The sequence below is a fragment of the Zosterops lateralis genome (genome assembly GCF_965231275.1).
Source record: "Zosterops lateralis genome assembly, chromosome: 1".
In the NCBI taxonomy this organism is placed as follows: Eukaryota; Metazoa; Chordata; class Aves; order Passeriformes; family Zosteropidae; genus Zosterops; species Zosterops lateralis.
The window spans coordinates 21,708,258-21,731,909 of NC_139762.1; the positions used below are offsets into that span (position 1 = coordinate 21,708,258).

The 23,652-nt window shown below is 39.9% G+C and overlaps 1 protein-coding gene across 2 annotated transcripts in view; it reads left to right on the forward strand.

The window, feature by feature from the left end:
- Window positions 1-1,630: 1,630 nt before the first annotated feature.
- Window positions 1,631-23,652, forward strand: part of CUBN (cubilin) — a 139,964-nt gene continuing 117,942 nt past the window's right edge. The window contains exons 1-17 of one of the 2 annotated variants that reach the window (XM_083877487.1): window positions 1,631-1,863; window positions 2,029-2,158; window positions 2,480-2,572; window positions 3,565-3,603; window positions 4,377-4,478; window positions 5,358-5,461; window positions 9,080-9,206; window positions 10,626-10,794; window positions 11,533-11,664; window positions 12,855-12,950; window positions 13,495-13,616; window positions 15,748-15,934; window positions 17,634-17,752; window positions 19,139-19,370; window positions 20,660-20,841; window positions 21,618-21,780; window positions 21,981-22,171. In XM_083877487.1, the coding sequence (XP_083733613.1) occupies window positions 1,745-1,863; window positions 2,029-2,158; window positions 2,480-2,572; window positions 3,565-3,603; window positions 4,377-4,478; window positions 5,358-5,461; window positions 9,080-9,206; window positions 10,626-10,794; window positions 11,533-11,664; window positions 12,855-12,950; window positions 13,495-13,616; window positions 15,748-15,934; window positions 17,634-17,752; window positions 19,139-19,370; window positions 20,660-20,841; window positions 21,618-21,780; window positions 21,981-22,171 (2,307 nt within the window). In that variant the 5' untranslated portion in view covers window positions 1,631-1,744. Of the gene's footprint in view, window positions 1,864-2,028; window positions 2,159-2,479; window positions 2,573-3,564; window positions 3,604-4,376; window positions 4,479-5,357; window positions 5,462-9,079; window positions 9,207-10,625; window positions 10,795-11,532; window positions 11,665-12,854; window positions 12,951-13,494; window positions 13,617-15,747; window positions 15,935-17,633; window positions 17,753-19,138; window positions 19,371-20,659; window positions 20,842-21,617; window positions 21,781-21,980; window positions 22,172-23,652 lie in introns of those variants that run through there. The other variant, XM_083877488.1, reaches the window with a different exon arrangement.

Consider the following 23,652-nt stretch of genomic DNA (forward strand, 5'->3'; position numbering starts at 1 on the left):
AAAAACATAGCTCATGTGGATTGAATGGAGCAGTCATATTTCCAACAACTAAGGACATAATTCTGTATTTCTATGGAAATATTTTCCCTCATGTTGGTAAAGGACAACACATGGAAAATTCTCCTTGTTTCTCTGTTCTGGCAGGAACAGCTGGTAGACTCCCTGCTGCAGAGCAGGTGAACATCCAGAGAGCTGTCCTTGTTCTACCTCACCAGTAGGTACCTGGGATGGGCTGTGTCCTGTGGGTTCAGGAGGAGCTTCACTGCCACCCTTCCAGGTCCCTCAGCAGCAGCAGTGACTGTTGGGTTACCCGCAGTCACAGCCAGTGGGAGCACAAGGGATGTGGTCAGCAAGCTGGTGCTGTTCTGAATTCCAAGGTAAGTTTATGAAAATGCAGATAATAAAATATAGTATGAACCTAGTTTTTGGGAAAATGGTGGGATACAGCTGATACAGCCTAAGGCACTATAGTATTCACAGTGAAGATCACATGATCTGTGGCAGCACCACAAACATTAGCCTTCCTGACTTCATATTCATATTCTCAGTGTGCATCTCTCTCTTTTTGAGATGACACTAGCATTTTTTTTCACCTCATTCAATTTCTTCCCAGTTTTTTTTGAGCTTATAATGCTTCCATCTGTGAGACTTGTAGAGTTCATTCAATCCCGCGGCTCCAGGGCAGGTTTCACATATCTGTGGGTCATCCATAGGTGGCAAGTACAAACTGGAGCAGAAGGAAAGACTGGGCAGAGTTAGGAAAGTGTAGGAGCTCCATGGCTTCTAGGAAGGTCTGGGGCTTAAAGGATGCTGGTGTTGCCTATGAGCAAGAGCAGCTGCAACTGTTGCTACTCTTCTTAGTTGAGTTTTGAAATGTGAGCAGCCTGAATAAGATGTGTACTGAGCAAAAAGGAAAATCAAAAAGAATGGTAGTGGACCTGGATGTCAGGGAGCTCCTAGGATGAGGAAAGAAAACACACAAAGAGCTCCTCTAAGCAGGAAGAAAAAAGCACAGCAAAGTTTTGTGCAAGCGGAATATGGAGAGTCTGGCAGAAGCAAAAGGGAGGTGGGACGTGGAATCTCTTGGCTTTCAGCAGCAACAGCCTGAGTCTCAGCACCTGAGGACTGATTCACTCTTGAGACAGAGCAACCATATTTGGTTAAAATTGTACTTTGCTGCTGTAATCCATAGGATGCTGTTCAGTACTGCTGACTTGTTTGTGTTATCTGCCCAGTAAATTACTGACTGGAAGCTTCTCTTTCAATGCAAATGTTCCTTGCCAGCCACTGTGGGTTTTACGTTAGAGATTGGGGATTTTTTTTGTAACAATTTAGGTCCTTTAGTGCTGCCAAATAATCTGTCTTTCCTTCTCCCCTGTGGTGCAGCATGTGAGAGAGCACTTTCTGCAGATTACAAGGTTCTCAGGGACACAGGGGTGCTCAGCTGTACAAAGGGCAAAGACATAGTGATAAAATACAGGCAGATTCCATTCAAAGATCTCTCAAAGCTCATGAATCCAAAAGACAAAGGGAGAAAAATGCATTTAATGTGTAGGGGATTTGTGTGCTGTCAATCTTTAATTAGGTATCCAAGATAAAGTTCACCCTTGCAAGACAAGACAGCAGAATGGGCACCTTGTGAACAAGGAGCTGTGTGAGAGCAAAGGGCATCTGGGCTCACAACAGCCCAGTTCAGCACTGGAGCTTTCACTTCAAGCACAGGACAGCTTGAAGGAGGAGAGCAATGGTTTGGGCTCCTCCTGCTCCTGGGCTTGTAGTTGTGTTATTATTACTTACTGGATTGAGCTGTGACCAAAACCACCATGAAAAAAAGAGGCAGAAAAGAGCCACTTATGATGAGCAGTAAGTACCATTGCTTGCAAATGCATTTGTTGATGTAGTGGCCTCTAAGTGCTGGTAATGGGAGCAGAATGGTTGTACTACAGATCTATTTTATGTACTCTTTGGCAGATATGTGTAACTAAATGTTCTCTTTATTATTATTTTTTTTTCCCCAATACACAACAGGCCTCGTTTATCCTCCGAGCAGGGTAATTTAGTGTTCCATGCTGGCTCCAGCAAAAATATTGAATTTCGAACTGGACCACAGGGGAAAGTAAAAATTAATGGAGAAGACCTTGCAGAACTTTTTAGTCAGGTGATACAGTTATTTTCCCTTAATATATTTTAATTTTCAGTTCTACATATTAAGCGTTAAATTGTTTTCACAAGTGTTTGATGTGTTTTGTATTTTATTTTATATTATCTATATCAGCAGTCTAATATGAAAGTAAGCCTTTGCAGACTTGTAAAGTAATCATGTCATCACAAAAGATAATGGAAAGATTAATTGTGTATGTAGTAGAGATCTCTGTATTTAAGTGGACTTTATAATAGTAAAGTTATGCAAGAACTAAACTTTCCTAAGCTTTTGAAAAGTCAAAGTTTGTTTCACATTATCTCTGTTGTTTAACTTTAGGTTAGAGAGAGTAGCACAGAGATTCAAGAACTTAAAAAAGCCAGTGGTGCCTTGCAGAATGTATCTCAGCAGATTACTCTGCTGACCTCCAAGGTGAGTCATACCTTCATGTTGTCCTCCTCCAGCATTCCCAGGTTTCCATTCCTCACACTAATATTAAACAACCTGATTCATTTAAGTATTTCTGGACTCAGTTTAGGGAGCTGGAGCAGAGTCCCTGTTTAATATCAGCTTGAAATCTGTGTTTAATTTTGAGATACTTATTCAGTAACTCTGTAGACAATGAAAATATTTCTGTAAATCTCCCCAAAATTTCCAGTTACTGTGATTCTTCTTTGTTCATTGTCAGCATATGTATTGCCTATATACTCTAATATTTATGGATAAATTCTAGAAATGGACCATATATGTTTTCATAGTTGTTACACAGACATCCCATTCCATGGGTGAAATGGGCTATAGGGGTTTGCAGTGGAAAGAAAGGACCGATGGAGTAGTTTTGTCACTTCGCTGCTCCTGAAATTTTTTCCATGAGAAAATTTTTAAATGAGTGCCTGATTTAAGTGTCTATTGTTACAATGTTTCCACAAGTGCCTTATAGGAAAATACTTTATAGTGTAATAGACCTTCCTTTAGGGAAATTGTTTTAATATGTATCCATCACATTCTCTGATTCAGTCTCAGCTTGCTGTTCGTGGTTACAACCCACTGAGATGTGGAGACCCTTTTCTTAGCTCTTTGTGCTCTGTCCCAGACCTTTGTTCTTGTCACACATGTGAGGACCTGAACAGTCCCACAGGAATATCCACATTCTCGGCTTTCAGCACCTGAATACACCTTTGCAAGACTGAGTCTTGCCTTGTGGATCCAAGCTGGGACATATTTAGGCTGTCATTTTTTTGAACTGCCAAACCCACCAAAATCTCAGTGAACCAGGCCTCATTTGGATCTGGCTATCACCTGGTTTCACATACCAGCTATTTTCTTTTCTCAGGGGAATATATTTTGTGAGTTTACCAGTATCCACCAAGTACCTCTGTAGTCACTCTCATACTAAGCACAATGTAATTCACTTTTTTTTGCAGATTCTGAGTCTCGATAACAAACTTCAAAGCTTACAGCAGGTAAGTAAATGGGAAGCAAACTAGAGATCAGAAAAGAAAATCTCAGCCCCAAAGTAAATAAAGTGAATTTCAATGATTAAACAGCTAAATTATTTCTTTCCTCTCATACATACCTCAGGAAAACATTTTTGGTAACAGAAGGTAAAAAAAAAAGCACCAAGATTTGTGGAGGAGGTGATATGTCTTCTTACAAAATATAAACTGTGTAGGAGCCTGCATTTCTTAATGGAAAAACAGTTGTACATTCAAGGACAAGTAGATACAAGGAGAAGTAAACTTTTCTTTCCCTGGTCTGTCAAGATAAAGACCAGAAACTCAAACTGGATTTTATTGTGCTGGAACTAAGTTTCAGCTGTCCCCTGCTTCTCCTGTGAGCTTGAGACAAGCCACATCTACAGGTGCCAGTAAAAACAACTGTCAGATGAAACACCCCTGGAGTCAAAAATACAAGATAATCCTCCATCTAGACTCCCAGTGAGCTGCTGAGGAACAGTCTCTACTAATATTTACCTTTTACAGGGCTTTTCTCATCCTAATGCTTGGCCATTCTGCATATGAGCAATCAGTGTTATTGTTTTGTACAGGGATGAGTGAAATAGATCAAAACTTTTACAAATCAACCTTGCTGGGAAAAAAAAAAAAAATTGGAAGGGAAATTAAAAAAATAATTTGGGGGAAAAAAAAAGAAAAAAGAATATTTGTCTTGAAAATAAATGCTAACAGAACCCCAACTAAATAGAAACCTCATTTTCTACTCCTTTCTGGCATTTCAGGATATCCAGAGGAGAGCCTGCAGTAGTAACCCCTGTGAGAATTCAGGGACCTGTGTCAACTCACTGGACGGTTTCTTTTGCCTCTGTACAAACAACTGGCAGGTGAGTCTTTAGCCTTCTCGACTACAGAGTGTGTATTTCAACTGTGAGACTGCATCTAGGTCAGGGTGATTGCCAGGAAGCAAAGCATTTAGGGTTGCTCAGGACAGAGTGAGATGCACTGAACAGCAGAGCAGCAGTATCACTCACTGGTTGGAGAGACACATGTTTGTTTCTCAATAATATCAATATGAATGTGTGAGAAAAAGAAGCCCAAAGCATTGGGCCAACCCCTGAGCTGTTACATGCAGGCAATGGCCATGAAGTCAGTGATCCTTGGCAGTTCCCACAGCAGGGAATTAGTCTGATTTTTGCTGAGCACTGAACTGAACTGCGTGCCTTGCTGTTGACCTTACACAAGGATAGAGAGAGACCGGGGGAAGGGATGGATATTTATTCAGTCTTAAACAAGTGAGACAAACAGGGGTGTAAATAATCAGTGCCATTCTGAATTTTTTAAATCCAGAGACTTTACTAGCAAATGCTTTAATTTGCACCAGAGATGACAATGTTATATCTTCTTCTCAAAGCATTTCAACGTAAAAGTTATCCCAGCAAGATTTGGTCAAAATTGACATGCTTTCCTGATAGAAACAGTTTATAAGAACATTTTCTGAGTCTTTTTCTAGTTGGAAAGTGCGGGGATGACAAAAATGTGCTGTTCATATGCTTCCTACATCTGAGATATTTTATCCCCATGTGACTGATAGTGCAGAAACATAGCTGAAAAGTAGAGTTTTGTTACTGTGTTTCATAAGGGAAGCTGTGTTGATAACAGCTCAAGGTTTGTATATCTTTGAAAACTGTATTAAACATTGGGCCCATGGTTTGCTTCATCTCTCAGTTATTTGGAAAATAAACTGGTTTTCCATTTCATCTTAGGGCCCCCTGTGCTCAGTGGATGTTAATGAATGCCAGATTTTTGCTGGAACAGAATTAGGCTGCCAGAATGGAGCCACTTGTGTGAATACACCAGGAAGCTACAGGTAACTTCTCAAAACTAGACACAAATTACTCATGTAGAATACTCTGCTGTTTTTGTACCCCGTATCATGCCTGCAGCACAAGTTCTAGAAATAAGTCTGTTTCATATCTGTGCACTATAACCCCTTGCAGTCTGGGAACATATAAAACCCTTACTGCACTGTACACTGAGCCCATGGCAGACACAGAAAGGCCTCCAAACCCATTGCCTGCCTTGACACAAGAAGAGCAGCAGGAACCAGCTCCATCCCACAGCCCTGCCAGGGGAGAAGGCAGCAAATTGGGCTGGCTCCAGGGACCTACCCCCCCTGCTGTAGGTGCAGCTTCTTTAATGGCAATTTCCTGCACCATGGGCTGTAGCTGGGGCAGTGAGAGGCTCGTGCTGGTGTGTAACCAGCACTCACTGATATGCTCACAAAGCTCAGCCACTCCTCCATCCCTCTGCTATCACCCACCCCTTGAGATCTAAGGGAATGAGGAGATAAAGAAGGTGATCACCCTTGATCACTGGCATTGCCAGCACACTGTTTGGTCAGAACAGGATGCTAATAACCCCAGGATCACGGGTTCAATCCCCTGCAGGCCATTCACTAAGGCTTGGACTTGATGATCCTTGTGGGTCCCTTCTGACTCAGAAAATTCTGTGAAAACAAAAACAGTTCTGTAAAATACCGTCATCCCCTCCAAAAATACAGGCACTGCTGAGACAGCAGCAGAGCAAGGAATGCACAGTGCTGCCAGGTAGAAAGGGAGGAGAAGTGCTGTCTGCAGCCTTCTGACCAAGGGGATGCCTTGGCTGCCTGTGTGCTGGGCCCCACACTCATGAGGCCCCTGGAGCATATTCTTCTCTGGCTGTGCCCAGCTCCTTAGGAAGCATGCTCTTGCTTACAGGGCAAGCCAGCCTGAACATTTTGACTCATTCTCCAAAATGTCAAATAATCTGGTGAATAAATAACTTTCACATATAATACAAAGCTATCCCTGTGCAATGGGAACAAGCATTGGAGAGCATGCCACAACTTTCTACAAAGCATTTTGTCTCCTGCTTCAGCATGGAAATCTTAGCCCCCACAAATATTTGTTTGATGTAACACTGGCTTATAGTGCTTTGTCAGTTCTTGGAAGAACCTTAAACAAAGGAAATTCTCCTGTAGTGCTCCTCATGCTTCAGCATTAACAGAGTCTGCGGAAGTGTCACTGGTGCATGATGCTTCCTGTAAGCTTCACTTGGATTTTAAAGGATGTTTCTAGCTTGTCTGCAACACATATTCCTCTAGGAAACAATACACAAAGCAATCTGCCTTTATTTGTTTCTTATTGTGCTCAAAGATGTACATGTGTGTGACTGACTTAAGTTTAAGGTCTGCTGTTCTCACAAGCATTGTCATTCTGTTAGTACAGTCATGATTCCCCAGTTTCTTCCCTGGTGTATCCCTTGCCCTCCTTGGTACTTGCTGAATCAATGCTTCATGAAATGAACTAAGACCTCTTCTTGAGTCATCGACACCTTAATATTACTGCTTTTGCATCACACACTCAGGATTATTATACAGTCCCTTCCCCAAGTACATTGTACTATCTCTAATCTCCCTTCACATATTGTCTAACTTATTTCTGAGTGCTCCCCAAATGCTAAATCCATCCCCAGGCAGAGCATGACATCTCTTTTCAACAGCTGTGAGGACATTGCTGCACATCTTCCTGGGCTCAACAACCCAGGTCACCCCACTTACGCTCTGGTTTAGTTATATACAGCACTGTGGACTGCAGGGAAAGAAAAGGGTAATATTTGACTTTCCACAGCCTGTAGAGATAATACCAGGTGATGGGAAGTACTAGATTATGTACCATGAAATGGAACATAATGCAGTCTTCAGCCCTTGTTTATATTCTTTATCTGCAAGCTTTTCCTGTAACTCAGGAAAGCTGAAATATGAGGAAAAAGAGCAAGTATCCAGAAACACTTTCCTCAGTCAGAATTTTAAGGGGACATTGGATGAAAGGCTGTGAAAGTCTCCATGTCTGTCAGACTTCCGTATCACAACCAAAGTAACAGGGGCCTCATCACAACATGCCATGAGTCATGTGAGAGAACCACAGCAGTGCCAAGCAGCAGTGCATCACGATTTGGCTGAAGTGCCTTGCGGTGTGACCTACTTCTTTGAAGCTCTTCTCTGAGAAACTTCAGATGGGTGGCAGATTAATCTTTGCCAGAGTAGACAGTGTCATTGTTCTCCTCCCTTGGAGGTGGTCAGACTGCCTTGTTGTGTCCTTTGAAGTTGAACATAAAGCTCTGAATGTACTTTAGGCATAAAAAAAGTCATCTGGTCACCTGTTGCTTCTGTGCCTGCCCAGGCTGAGCTGCTGCACTGATGGGAAGGTGTTGTTCTGCTTGCTGTCTCTTACAATAATGAACACACTGTCCTGCACTGCAGACTGCAGTTAAGCATTAATCTGTAGTGGTTTTTGAAGCCTAAGGTCATGTGGATTGCTTGTCCTGGGTGCACTGTTTAGTTACCTGCAATTGGCTTATCAAATTGCTATTTCAGCTGAGCATGTGACATGGTGGAAGGGACAGCAGCAGCTTATTTTATATAAATTGCTCCAAGGTCCAGGTCAGCTGCACTGGAATACCCTGGCTCCCATTCTTCAGAGAAAGGCTTTTAGAGAGCATTTTTCATTAGGCAGCTTAAAAGCAATCCAAGAAGGGTGTGTACCTGCCATATGCCTCTGCAAGCTGCAGACATTGCTGCATATAACTTGAATCCAAATGAGAGTCTCACTGTAATTTTATTAAGAATCTAGTGATCTGGTAGGAGGTTTTCTGTACATTTTTATCTCTTTCAGTTGTATTTCAGAACCTCAGGTTTTGTCTATGTGGAAATAAAGAGCCAGAGAAAAGGGAAGTATTATCTGATAGCTTAGAAGTTCCCAATTTCAGTTCCACCACGTATGTATAATGCTGTAACTAAGCTCTGCCCTATAAATAACAATGTGATGCATGTGGCAGCTTTCAAACCAGATCCTCTCAGTAAAACGCCTTCTTTCAATCCACTACTTTGTTCTTCCCACCGCACCAACCCCAGATGCCACCTCTTGCCTACCACACATCCCTAAAAGCTGAGGTGCTGCTGAGACAGCAGCTGCCCATTGTTGTGATGTGGGGGAGAAAGTACCCCACTCTCTAGGGCAGCCCAGACATGGCATTTCTGCATATTGCTAGAGGTAGGGTTTTAAGCACCTAGTGTCATACGATGGTCATAACTGAAAAAGGAATTTTAGGTGCTCTTTTACTGAAGTGGGGGTTTCCATGCTCATGTTCTGTTTAAGTCTTATGTTAGACTTTTATTTTTCTGGATTTGTGCTTATGAATGTAACAAAAGGCTGTAGATTCTTCCATAGGGCCAGACAGTCATGAATATACACAAGTCTCAAATGATTCTTAAGTCTCTGCTGAACAGGAGATTTGCCTCTCTGTGTGAATATTAGCAGCATTGTCAATATAGCTAAATAGATGTATTTTGTAAGGAACACCCCATAAAGTGGAGAATGGCAATGAGCAATCTTTAACAGTGGTAGAAAAACAGAATTTTGATTTTTCTTTCCACTTTCACTATTAGCTGCTCCTGTACTCCAGAAACCTATGGGCCTCACTGTGCCTCCAAGTTTGATGACTGCCAGGAAGGATCTGAGGTGCTCTGTGAGCATGGCCTTTGCGTAGATGAAGAAAGGGATCAGCCCAACAGGGTAAGGAACAATATATAAACTTCATCATAGAGCACCACATGAATAAACAACAAATACTGCTGAGCATGACAAAACTGCATAGCATGAACTGCTGCTGAAAAACAGCAAGAAAGGTCACTATACAACATAACAGCCTCTCTGTGGTATCAAGGGTGGCAGAAAGAATCAAAAATGTCTTATGCCTCATTAGAGGTACTTGTTACAGTATTAGATCTACCACTACATCCATAGGGAGCTTGGGAATATATTTTTTATAAGTTAAAGTCTTACTTGAAATATAATATTCTTACTATTCATTATTTTGGGAGAATTAAGTTGCTAGAATATTTTACTGCTTAAATTATTAAGAAGGACAAAAATCATTAATCTTATTTTTCTTGGGAAAAAGCATACAAGTGGCACCTTAGTGGCAGAGGTCTGGAAGCTGCCAGGGCTGCATGGTGACTGGATGGCTGCTGCTCATCTTTGGTGCTCCTCAGTGTCAGATGGATGTGGTGCATGCTAGCACACACTTGAGTGCTCCTCAGGAGCAAGCCTGCTCATTCCATTTGGGCAGGAATCTGGGTACAGAGTGTTCACTCCAAAGGGACAGATGGACCATGCCAGCTTTGGCTCTTTCCACTCAGAGCAGCCCTCCAAAACCACCCAGCCAAGCTTCTGCTCCTTAATACTCCTATATGCCCATGCACCATTCCAGTCACAGCACGTATTTTTTGTGCTTTGCTATAAAATAATTTATTTGCTTAATTTTTAGAAGTTTCACAAATTATCACTTATTTTCTGCCCACTTTTTGTTTAGAAAGCTTTTTCAAAAGGATTCAGTGTTGGCTTAGCAGTGTCTGCTCCTGTGACAATCAACAATAAAGCTCCCATTAGCTTTAATTGGACCAAAGCTAGATAAATGCTGAAATCTGGCCATTAGTAAAGTTTACTAGAGAGAAAACTGTTTTCCTGAAAGAAAACATGTATTTGCAATTTAATGTCAGTGCTGTGCATTGCATAAACCAATGAATAATTTGATTAAAAGAAAACAGCCAAGATGATTTCAGGTTGCTTACACTGATCTCTTTGCCCTGGTTAAAAAGCAAGTTGATGACTTTTAATTATGTTTATGTACAGCTCATAATTGATCTTATTTTCTCTGGGAGCTTTGGGGTAAATTACAGATATTTTTTTTAATGAACATAATGAATGAGTCTAAGTTGCTTCCATAATCTGAATAAGTAAATTCAGAGGAAGAAATAGACTGAGAAAATTACTGAAGCAACTTACCAAAAATATGAAAATGTGAAAGCCATGTAATGCTCTGAAAGCTTTATTGCTGTAGTTTGAAAGTCATTTTATGAAATTAATTCCTCTTGCCTTTTTCTTGACTATTGCAAATGTCTTAAATATGCAATGTGGTGTTTTCTGTGGCAGCCCAAGTACCACTGTATCTGTGAGGCTGGCTGGATGTCTCCTCCTGGCAGCCCTGCCTGCAGCGCTGACATAGATGAATGCAGCCTCCCAAATCCTCCGTGTTCACAGGATCCCCTTGTGCAGTGCCACAACACTCTAGGCTCCTTCACATGTGGTCCCTGCCCCACAGGTATCTCGTCCTTCCATGCTCTTGGGTTGGATGGGGTGGCAGAGGTACTACTGCCTCTCTATCCTAAACACAGACACAGGCAGAGATGAGAGTAACTCCATGAAATGCTTTGGTCTGTGTTCTAGGGAATAAATGCAGGTTATGCTTTATATAGGTAACACAGGCAGTCAAATCTAGTGCATGATTTATCTCATCCTAAACTTAGCATCTAAATAGGTCCCATGTCCACAGTACTTTCATGTCCATCATGTCCTATCACCTTCACATAAGAGGTCTGCTGTACTTTCATATCTGTATGTTTCCTGCCCTAAGATAATATAAAATCTGATTTTTCCCTCAGACAATATAGCCTATGATTACTCTTCCTGAGCTGGGCAGATGGTGTCTATGGAACAAGTTTTTAAAGTGTTTAACTGAAGTTGTAATAAATCTTTGCTGCAAAATGTACGTACATACACTAGACCAGAACTGCATCCTCTTTAGGTAAAAGTGTGTTTGAATCTAGAATATCCAGAATACAGTTAAAATAAAACATTCTTGTACGCAAATGTCCACCCAGTTCTGTTTGAAACGTGCTCTTCAGACCAGTATTAATTTTAATCAGCTATGAGAGAGACAGGTCTATTCTTGTGCTAATGAAGTGCAATTCAGTTGTACTCTATGAAAAGATTTGGTTGAAGAAGAAACCAAAAAGGCCAGGCATTTTCTTTCTGATGTCTTTTCTGTGCTGCTTTTTAGGCTGGCGAGGAAATGGCTACACTTGCCAAGACATTGATGAATGTGCAAGTGATAATGGAGGCTGTTCAACAGTACCAATGGTCCAGTGTATCAACACAGTTGGGTCATTCCGCTGTGGGCTCTGTCCACCAGGTAAAATGGATTATTTATAGTTGATAATACTATGGAAGGACTTAAAAGATGAAGATTCAACACAATTGAGCCTGTTTTGGGGTAGATTTAAGAAGCTGAAAATTGGTTTTATATGAAGAAATATCACATACACAATACTGCAAAACAGAATGCAGAGTCCAAGTATATTCAAACTGCTTCAGCTATAAATGAACATTGTATAGAGTATCCCTCTAAAGATGATCCTCTGAATGTGTTTCTCTTGTACTAGGTAGCTATTTTCAGTGTTACAGCCTTTATTTGGTGAAGTACTTCCTTTACAAGATCATTAATGGGAAACAAGGTTGCATAATTATGGTAGTAATTTCATTGTCTGTATTAATTGAAGGAGTGTCCTGTGTGCCATAAATCACAGACCGTATTGTCTGCAGTAAAAAAAGCCTTGATAATTGTCACGCTCTGAATGCTGTCTGAGGAGGCAGTGTTTCCACTGCAGTACAGCTCAAGGAGTGGAATTTGCAACTTAGGTTTTTATAATTTATGGTTTGTGATTTAAAATGCTTTCTGAAATGCATGGTATCAATACTAGAAGCATAGCAGGAAAAAGTCTTTCTAGTTGACTTTTTGATTGCTATTTAAATGGCAATAGACTGCAGGTAGTGAAGACTCCCAGTTACTGAGTGCCGAAGGGTTATCACTATGCTGCAAACGTGGCATCAGACAAGTTTTGATGATGTCAGCTCTGGCCATAAGGAGATGTGCTGCAGGGCTTTGGTCCTCCTGAATGTCCTGAGAGGATCTGGGTGCTGTGTTTGAGATCCAAGGGCTGCTCTTGCATGCAGGAGGAAAAAGTCTGGGTGTGGTTAAGGCTGACTGGGTGCAGATGTGTAGAGAGGGCCACACGTGGTGGCTGAGAGACATGGGCTTCTACGGCCTCGCTGACTTTTCCTATATTTGGCATACACTAATATACCTTTTTTTCCACAACTATAGAAGGATTTATTTACAGTCAGAATCCATCCCTTCAACAAAGGAACCACAATAAATATGCCAGGTTTTACTTCAGCAGCTATCTCAATTCTTTTTTTTAACTGCAGAAGACTATGATTCTACACCATGAATTAGTGTTTTGCTTATCAGTTGATTGTTTTACTGTAAATTTTTAAAGGAAATAGTTTTTTACAAACTAACTGAGATTTACTTCTGAACAGGTTATGAGGGAGATGGACAAACATGTACCCAGGTTGATATCTGCTCAATAAATAATGGAGGGTGCCATCCTTTGGCTACTTGTACCTCAGCTCCAGGTATGATACTTTCTTTAAGACTGTAAGGTAATATCGGTGTGAATCTCAAGGAGGATCTGGTTAGGATAAATCCACTTTAAAGCAACATATCTAGATTGCATCCCCTTTGCCACAGTCAGTTTGCCTCACGCACAGGATTTTACAGGCAGGTCAGCTAAAGCCAGCGGACTTTTGCACAAACCCTGACAGAGGTAGATTTAGGCTTCACCAAAAAAACCACTTTATCCTAAAACTGTGGAGACATTCACCATTTCTGTCTGATTCAGTTTTCCAATTATATGGCTGCTTTTACTATTCCCCTTCCCATAAATAGCCTTTGACTACCCCACCACTTTCCATGAAGGTGACCTTGGACTCTCAGGTATCCATAGCAAAACAACACTAGGGGTCTTTCCGTGGAAGGACTGACCAGGGAAGGTGTCAAAAGATCAAGTAAGTTAGAATTATATTAAGACTCTGCTTCAAAATGTCAAGGACATTTACAGACATTGGTACATTGTCATTGTAACAGAATTATATTCTATATCTTGTCTTATCTTCCAAGGGCCCATGCCATTTTGTTCCTGCCAGTCTGGGTACACTGGAAGTGGATATGGGCCAAATGGCTGCTCTCCTCTCAGTGATATCTGTCAGCTGCAAAACCCTTGTGCAAATGGGCAGTGCTTGGTAAGTGCTGGGCTCCTCACACGTAGCGACAACGTTGTGTAGTTATAACGGTTGATGGGACTGAGGGCTGAGTGCAGACATGCACTGGGAATGAGGCCAAGTCAGTGGGGATTGCAAGATCAAAGGATATACCTGAGGAAAGCAAAGTGAGTTTCAGGGCACACAAACCATTTCTTTGTGTGTGAAGTAGAGGTAGCAATCATGGCACTAATGGCCTGAGAAGTGGTGTTTAGTAGCCCACACTAGCCAATGAAATGCTCATGCTGATGGGAGAGAACTGTTCTTGGTGGCGCAGGAAAGTAATTTACCACCCTGGATCATGGAGGAATTACCCATGATAACAGAACCAGTACCTCTGCTGACCTTCAGACTGTTAACAAAGTTAGTTATGCGTTCCTAGTCTGATCTTGTGAGAGCACTCCTGGAGTCTCAGGCTGTTTATATGAACATGGAAAGGGTGTTTGAAGGGAATTTGTTGCACTGATCGTAACCAAGATTTGGACCTAAATTGATTGAATTGGTATGAATTCATTCTGATGCACAGTGAACATTTAGTTTGTCCTCATGGATCCTGTAAAGGTTTTTTTGGCTTCTTTAGTGAGGTGTGCTGTGCCCTCAAAAGTCCATGCTGCAGACCTGGGGATTTTATTGATAATGGTGATTTTGCTGAAATATTCACAAATGCTAATTTTTTTGTTCTGATAGTCTTTTCCCATTTATCCCCATTAGGCTACAGATACCCCCCTTTTGTATTTGTCCCTGGAGGCACAGGGAAAATGAGACATAAGATATGGATTTGGCAGTGTTAGATTAACAGCTGGATTTGATGATCTTAAGGGTCCTTTCCAAGCTAAATGTTTCTATGATTCTGTGGTGTATTAGCTCTTGCTTTTTCCATTTTCTGTGTGAAATGGTCCTCTCACTTACACTCCACTCTCTACCAGCCTTCCTTGCTCTCTATTCTGTAAGTGCTTACTGTGTCTTCACTCATATTTAAAGATATTTATAGGACCTTTTGTGCCCAGATATAATATACTTTTTCTGACTGTTTAGTTCATTTTAGTCAATCTATTAAAAGATATGACATCTTCCCCTAAATATATCCTAAACATACAACAGGAGGCAATCATGGCTACAAACTGGTACCTGAAGAGAACAACACAGATATTTAAGTAATGGGATTACAGAAGGATCTAATAAAATAGAGAAACAGCACGGCTATATTTGGCCAGCATAATGACAGAGGAAATATAATGTCAGTTCAGTATCAGGCAACACAGATCAGGAAACACCTTTTAAAACAACATTCAGTGCCCTAAATACATATCAAAACTCTCTGCCATTATACTGAAAATCTCTTTGGGACACAGAGGACATGACTAGATAATAAAAAAGTAAATAGAGAATGCAATACACTGATTGTATGTAATCAAAGATGGGATAGTAGCCTGTACCTGGGACCCTGTTCCCCTTTACCTTTAAAGATTGTGTCTATAAAACAAGAGATAAAAGGTAAGAGAACATATGAAATTAAAACAGTTACAGGTGTGGAAAGACTTGATTATGTGGAGAAGTAGTACAGGTTGTGACAACGGAAATGGAAAAGAGATATGTAGAATAAAGAATAAAGCTGAAGAGCTGATGAAATTGTTCCCCTTTAACATTCCTCAGGATGAAAATGAAAGTTAACAGCCCACATAACTGCAGCATAGACTTCCTGGAGAAAGGCCTTGAGAGAAATGACTTACAAATCCGTTATCTTGCCTTTCTATTTGTAAGCTTTAGGTGATATGGTTGGCTTGATTCTAGTGTGATCATTCCAAAACTAAGAAAACAGTTTGCTGAGTGGCTAAAAGGGTACAGATTTTGATTTTTAAGACAGTAATTTGAAAGAAGTCTGCTAAGAAATAACTTAATAAAAAACCCACAAAGAGATAGATAATCTAATTAGGCTTTATGTTTATTTTGGTATTCACCAGTGACCATCAAGGCCAGAAATATTCAAAGGTTGTATTTCTTCACTCCAATATCTCCTCATAAAACAAGTGTAAACATCAGTCTTTCTGCTGACTCCATTGATTTCTTTAGCTGATCCATGCTCACAATTTATTTGATTTGTTTATATCTGTAGGCAATGATCTCTGGCTATTTCTGCCTGTGTAATGCGGGCTGGACAGGCCCTAATTGTACAGAGAACATTGATGAATGTATCAGCAACCCGTGTCAGAATGGGGGGACCTGCACTGATGGGGTCAATGGCTACTCCTGCGAGTGCACCAGCACCTGGACAGGACCACAGTGCGAGACTGCCCAGCAAGGTACAGCCAGAACCTCCTCCCCTCCGGGGAAATGGGACAACAGGCTTCAGAGAGCAGATGCTTGGTGCATGGCATTAACACGTGAATAAGAAATGAGTTATGATGTGAAAAACAGACCTGTGTTTGGTGGATTAGAGATCCCAACCCCAATTCCCTCCAAGTCAGTGTTTCCATCAGTTTTGTTTATATCTGTTTTGTTTAGCAGTAGGAAAGCAACAATGAAGTTGATCTGCAGGCCCGCTGGCCTTGGCTAGATGCCAGACATCCTAAAATCAGATCTCTGTTCCCCAGAAAGTGGTCTGGAAAGCTGGTTGGGAAAGAGGACCCAGTATAAGGAGAACAAGGGAATATATTGATGTTTCTCTTTTGTGCATATTATTTCATCTGTTATGAAGCTGAAAGGTCCTGGCATTCTTAGTCAAGAGGAAAAGCCAAAAAAGGTTTTCAAACAGAAATTTAATGAAAAAAATGTTAGCATGAAAATGGGGGATTTTATACTGGCTGCAAGGTTCTTCCTTTTCCTCCTAACATAATTTCTTCTACTTGTTTGATAACTTTTTTTGCCAATAATTTTAATTAAACAAGATCAGGATAGCATTCCAGTGAGTCCCATGTCCCTGTGGCAACAGAAGTGGCTCATTTTTATTTTAGATTGCTAAGAAGAAAGCAAATTACATTTTAATGTAATACAGAATGTAAAACTTCCACTGATCCCCTGTGAAATCTGCTCTATTTTAGAACTGTTTTAGGCTTTTTTTCTATTTTCTTGGAATATCTAACTAGTAATGTTTTATTAAGTCCACAGGGGGAAAAATTTATTTTTAGACATTCATAATGAAGAGATAGAAAACCAGTTTTTATGCAGTAAGGAATCATACTTTACCACCTGTTCTTTTAGTTTCTAATCAATGAAAAAATAATGTTTTTTTTTATATGATCATTTTTAATCTGGTTGAAAAAAGGTGAGATGTTTTAGACATTTCAAATAAAATTGTATTATTTTTTACCACTTCTTGAAACAAAACAGTTTGGTGAGAATTGGCTATTTCTTTAGAATCAGTTCAATGTTAAACTACAGGTACTTGCTGCACACTGTAGCTATATGTGCATTATATTTTGGCTGCTTTACAGACATATTTTTCTCTAGCTATTTGGGGTTCTCAGTTCTGAGTTCTCATTGCATTGAATGGTTAAGTGAGAGAAGAGATCATGGTATATCATGAGAGGGATTATCAGGCCCAGAAATCTGACCAAAAAGAATAAATGGAACAATAAAACCTTTTCAAGATAACTTCTATGATGTACTATTACTGAGAAAGACATATTAACTTCAAAATGCAAAATGTTATTTCATTGAAGGGGAAAATTTAGAGATTCAATCTGTAGGTATCCTTCTGGAAACAAAGCAGTTTATGGACACTATCATGAGACAGAATCAATATCTTTTGTCAGTATCCAGATGTTCCAACTGATATTCTTTGTTATTTTTCCAAGATCTATTTTTCTTTCAGGGAATTTGTGCTTTTTTGAGATGTTATTCCACTTGTGAGGAAGTCCTAAAGATCCTTTTATAGAAGTGTTTTTCAGTATTGTTTTAAATGGTCAAGAAGAAATAGCTATGCAAAAAAAAAAATAGGTTTTGTTTTAGTTTGTACAGTAATAACACAAAATCTGTTTAATTTTCTCTCTCTTTTTGCAGTTTGTGGAGGATACCTCACAGGCTTGAGCGGGTCTTTCAGTTACCCTAACAACCCAAACAGCCAGTGGTACAACAGTGGGGTCAGCTGCGCTTGGGTCATTCAAACTAGTCCCAACAAGGTAAAATAGAGTTCAGGTTAAAGAAATCCTCAGTCTGTAGGATCCCTTGGCTTATCAGAGCAAACATGACTATCTTCATGCTACATGTGCTCCTATGTTGTGATCCCATCCCCTCAGAATTAATAGTTTTTCAAAAGAATAAATTTTAGATCCTTACAAGCCTTCAGACTCCTTCACCTAAGGATTTGCTTGGGTTAGATGTTCCAGGCTTTTCCTAAGCAGCTGAGGGTTAGAGTTTATTAATCTACCTCCAGTTACAGAAGAGAACTGTTGTACATTGCTTTAGAATATGATCTGTGAATAGCTGCATGAGAAAAGCTCTGGTCTGATGGCTGTGGGTTTGATCCCCACATGTGCCAACTCTTCACTTAAGAGTTTGACTTGCTGATCCTTCTGGGTCCCTTCCAGCTGAGACTATTCTGTGATTCTGTGATCCCCAAGCAATTTCATGTTTCTGATCTCTGAGTGCAGAAATGTGGAATGCTTAATTCATATTGTCAACGGCTTTGTGTAATAACAGCACTTCATTTTTTTAAAGGATTAATTTTTAAGTGTTGCACACAAATGTATATTCTGATCTGCAACTACCAATTCCACTTGTGTTATAAATAACAAATACAAAATATGCTACTTCATAATTTAGCATAAAATTTCTTACTTGGGATCTAAGTATTTGATGTAATTTTGACATTTTGTGGAATGAATTGTCATTTTACAAACCAGTGCTTAACAGTGGTTTATACAGCATTACATATATATATGTATATGACGTCCTCAGCCTTAAGCCTGGGAGCTACTAATGTCTTCAGCAGAGCATATTACAGCACATCAGTGAAGAATCTGAACAAACTTAAAGCTGTGCAAGTCACTAAGTATGTAGAATGAGCATTAGAGACATGGATTTTGTATGTGTGAAACAAAATCATTGGATCTTTTAACTCCCGTTACACTTTCAACCACAGTAAGGGGGAAAAATGCTAATTATCTGATGAAAAACCTGCCTAGGGGAACCTGGAATAAGGTATTTTATGCTGTGTTTCAGGCTTTTCACATGGTTTGAAATTTACACATATATATATTTTGCACATATAACACACATGGGCAAATGGTCTCAATTATTAGTATATGGAAATAATGCTCTTTCCAGAAAACTTCACTGACTAAATTCTTATCAGTCTGTCTATCTTCTCTCTTTCCTTTTGATACTTAAGATTCTTTAATATTCTTTTCTGTCTTGGAACATTTCAGGAAATGACGTAATGACTCTAAAGTTCATAGATTCTCACAGGTGTATGAATACATATATCTGCTCTATAAAGTTTCTGCATAGATAGTGTCTCAGCAAATGGAAAAAAAAGACATTTCTTGTTTTCTTGCTTCTATTAGATTCTGCATATTACTTTCCCATTTTTCCAACTGGAGACAAGTAATGAATGTAACTCTGAATTCCTTCAAATCCATGATGGGCCTTCAGCATCAACGTTCATGCTAGGAAAATACTGTGGCTTCCCAGGTCCTGCAGAGCTTTTCAGTTCCCACAACTCTCTGTATTTTTGGTTATACTCAAACCACACCATTACTAGAGGTTTTACTGTTCATTGGGAATCTCAGGATCCTGGTAAGTTGATGAAATGCCAAGCATCTTTATGGCTTTGGAGTAAAATGAATTACTTATTTCCTTTGATTAGGAAACATTAGAAACAGAAGGATATTATTTTTCAAGTGAGTGAGGCTGAAATGTAGACATATGTATCTCTTGAAGATATTTTCAAACTCTAGCTCTAGGATGCTATATGAATAGCTTTCTGCTGTTTTTTAAGGCTGCTTTACACCTCCTGTGAGGAATCCCCTAAAGAGCATGTGTTTCTGGGGATTCATTTAGTCAGTTCTCTTTTCTCACAGAAGTATCTAGTACTTTGAGCAAGCAAGTTAATGATTTGTTTTGCCACTGACAATTTACAATAGCCTAAATGTTCCAAACATGATGAATTGTAGGGAATAGGATTTTAACGAATGTGTGAGGGGTTTTGGTATGATTTATTGTTCATTTCTGCCTGAATTTTTGGTAATGTTAATTGGGTGATTGTTCCAGATGGTTTGGCAATACATCTCCAGAGATAAATTTCAAATCATCTCACATAACATTAAGGTCACTTCAGTGTTCTGTATATTATCTAGAAACAAAGTAGTGCATTGGGTTGAATGAACCATGGAGTAAAAAATGCAATTTCCTTATTTCTAGAAATATTTCTCAAAATGCTCTTAATATGATTTTGATAGCTTTTTTTCTTCCAAGTGTCATTATTAGATTGATAATTACTAATTGACAAATATGAGTACTGAAAAAAAAAAAAAAAGGCAAAGAGAGCAGTATAGATGAGATTAAACTAGTTATTCCTGAGGTATAACACGTCATGTATGCTTCCCATTTCCAACTGTTGCACTGATGTTATTTTATTACAAGTATATAAAACTTCCCAGTAATTCAACTTGCCTTTTTTTTTTCTTTTTAATGGAAATAACTCTGTAATAGGATAAAAAAATGGAATAGTTTTTTTTTAAAAAAACTATTTACCAAGTACAGAAATTCAGATTAATTTTGTAAATCCAGTTCAAACACAGTGCTTCTGATTATTCTTCTTAAGGCATATTCATCACAACTGGATAAGAATCTTTCTTTTACTGTGCAAGTCAGGAAATAATTGGAGTTCTCCTTTTAAAATTGATTGCAGAATTAACTGCAAAATTTAAAGAAAAGAAATTTGGCTGGTTTGTTTGGCTTGGTCTTAATTTTTAAATTTATCCTGACCCCAAAGTGGTAGCTAGTTTTGACACTAGAGGACAATTCATCTTCTGACCCGACATGCGGTGATAAAGACTCTGTTGTTCCATTTCTCTTTCTGTTAGAATGTGGTGGTGAACTGACAGGTACTTACGGCTCGATTAGCTCTCCAGGATATCCTGGTAACTATCCTGTAAATAGAAATTGTTTCTGGACCATCTCAACCAGTCCTGGTCTCCTCATCACATTTGCTTTTGGCACACTGAGCCTGGAACACCATGAGAACTGCAGTTATGACTATTTAGAGGTAAAGTGTAATTGTGAATTACAACATTTTGTAGATATGTTATTGCAAAACAAGATATTTCAAAACTTTTTTATGTACAGAAGGGAACTGTTTGAAAATTTAATCCTGGGTTGAAATGCTCTGTTTTATTTACATATTCCAGCCATCCATGCACAATCAGAGACAGTAGGACAGAAAGGAGATGAGAACCTGCTTCACTGAAGTCGGTGGAAGTCCTGTGACAAAAAGGATGGCCAAATACTTGATGGGAAGCTTACACTTTCTTACAAAGTTCAGTCTCCAAACTCCTTGTCAAATGTCAGCCCACAGAGAATTCATGAGCCTATTGGAAACTATTCAGGAAAGGGATCTAAGATTAATAGATTCATATCATAGCTCACACAGCCGTCCACAACTTGATGTATGAGCTTAAGGCTTTTTGTCAAATGTGACATAATGTTTACAGAATTCTCTAATACATTTTCATGGAAATGAGAAGCCAGTTTGGAATAGCATGTTGTGCGCAATTCTGAGCATGATTTCAAGAAAATGGTTCAACAGTAGATTTCCTGATACTTTCTTTCCCTTTCACAAAACCCTTCATGACTCCTAGCAGCAGCATTACAGCACTACTGATAGTTTCTTGGTTCCTGAGTTTGGAGGAAACTTCCTATGAGCTTTCCCTCCACCTACCATCAACAATATCTCTGGAACCTCTGAGATTTAAGGAGTGTTGGTACTGTCCACAAGTGGCACATATATGATAATGCTAAATGTTGATTTATCATTCTGTCTAGATCCGAGATGGTCTTCTTCCACAAGACCCTGTCCTTGGTAAATACTGTAGCACTGGATCTCCACCCCCACTCCAAACCACCGGGCCATATGCATTTATTCACTTTCACTCTGATGACTCAGTTACTGATAAAGGCTTCCATATTGTATATACAACATCTCCTGGTAAGTAAAATACTCAGGATTAAAGGTTGGTCTTTGACATTCTCAAGATAGATCCAACAGCACCTGAAAGGATATAATTAACACTTACTCTTTAATAATATAGTAATTCTTTTTAATTTGCAGACATTGTACAGAGGCAGCCTCAAAAGGAGTTACTGTATTTATGAATATCTCTTTTTAATTTTTTTTTCTTAATATAGCAGATCCAAGTTGTGGAGGAAATTTCACAGAGAGTGAAGGGGTTATCACATCTCCTTTCTGGCCTAACCCTTATATCAACAGCCGACAATGTGTGTACATTATCCGACAGCCAGAGGATGAAAAAATATTCCTCAACTTCACCCATATAGAGCTGGAGAGTCATAGCGGTTGTTCAGCAAATTATATAGAGGTGATTCCCTTAATCAGTTGATATGAAAGTTTGATTGCATGTGTGTACAAGAGCATGTATAACTTCTGTCCCAAGGGCTGCTGCAGAAATAAGTGTTAATCAAACAACTAAGTGTATGAATTTATTAGGGTCCAAAAGTCACAGGGGCTGAAAGAGCAGGATGGTGCACTTGGAGTTAAGCAAAGATAAGAGAATGAGAAAAATTGTCTAGCTTAATACTCATTCTCAATAGTCCATACATGATTAAGGGGGAGTTTGGACATTTGGTAAATGCATGTCAACTGCAAGAAAAATAGAATTAATGCCATAGCCACTATGCAGCATTTTATGGACTCCAATTATATGGAAGATCTTGTTCTGACACTAAAAGGAAACACACCATATAAATATTTATATGCACATTCCCAGAGAAGTGGTTGAATTACCATTTGTGGAGGTATTTACAAGATAAAAGTGTAGAAGTGGCACTTAGGGACATGATTTAGTAGTGGGCTTGACCAAGCTCAATTTACAGTTGGACTCTTAAGATTTAGAGGTCATTTCCAACCTTAATGATTCTATGACTCTATATACATATGTAAAACTGGGAGTTTATTGTTGCCATAACTGAAATCTTACAAGTCTAATTCAAGAAATGTTATTAGTCTAAATCTAATTGTCAAAGAAAACAAAATGGTATAGCTGGAACGTTTCTATATGGAAAATGTAATAATAATGTAGAGCTAATGTCAGTACTTAGTGCGATCCACTTGAGGTGACTTTTACTCCTAGCTCTCTCTTCAATGGTTTAAAGTGTTGTGTTACATACAGATTTACAGCTGTAGGGTGCCTTTTAAATACATGTTTTCCTTTCCTTTGTTATCCCTAAGCCCAGTTTTGTCCAGCTGCCGGAGTGCACCCTTGATCTGGCGGCGGGTGAGGTTTGGTGCAGAGCTGTGCCATCCCTGCAGGCATTCCTGGCCTGTCCCAGTGCCCCGGCCAGGGAGCAGGGCTGCCCTGGGCTGTGGGCTCCTGCCGGGCTGGGCATGGGCTGGGGCAGGCCAGGATGAGGGGCATGTGGGGAAACCTGGCTCAGCAGAGCCCGTGGCTGGGCAGGGCAGGACTGTGGGGAGACAGAGACTGACCGGGCTGCAGATTTGCTGGGGCAGGGACTGACAGTGCTGAGGGGCTGACGTGGATCCTGGGCAGTGGCAGGGTGCAGGGCCCTGGTGGAGGCAAGGCTGGCCCCAGCGAGTCATGGTGGTGCCCTCAGAGCCTGACAAGCTCTCTGTGATGGTGCCCCTTCTCCTATCGCAGCATCCCTTTTCTCTGTGTCACGCCCAGCTCACCATGTCTCAAGGCCTCTGCTGCCGTATCCAGCTTGTATTTCTCTGTACAGTCATAAACACCTCATCACATGGGATGGCTGCTGGGAACCTCAGCCTGTATAAAACTGTGCCTGTGCTGTGCAGGGCTAAACAGAAGGAAAACAAACAGGGCAC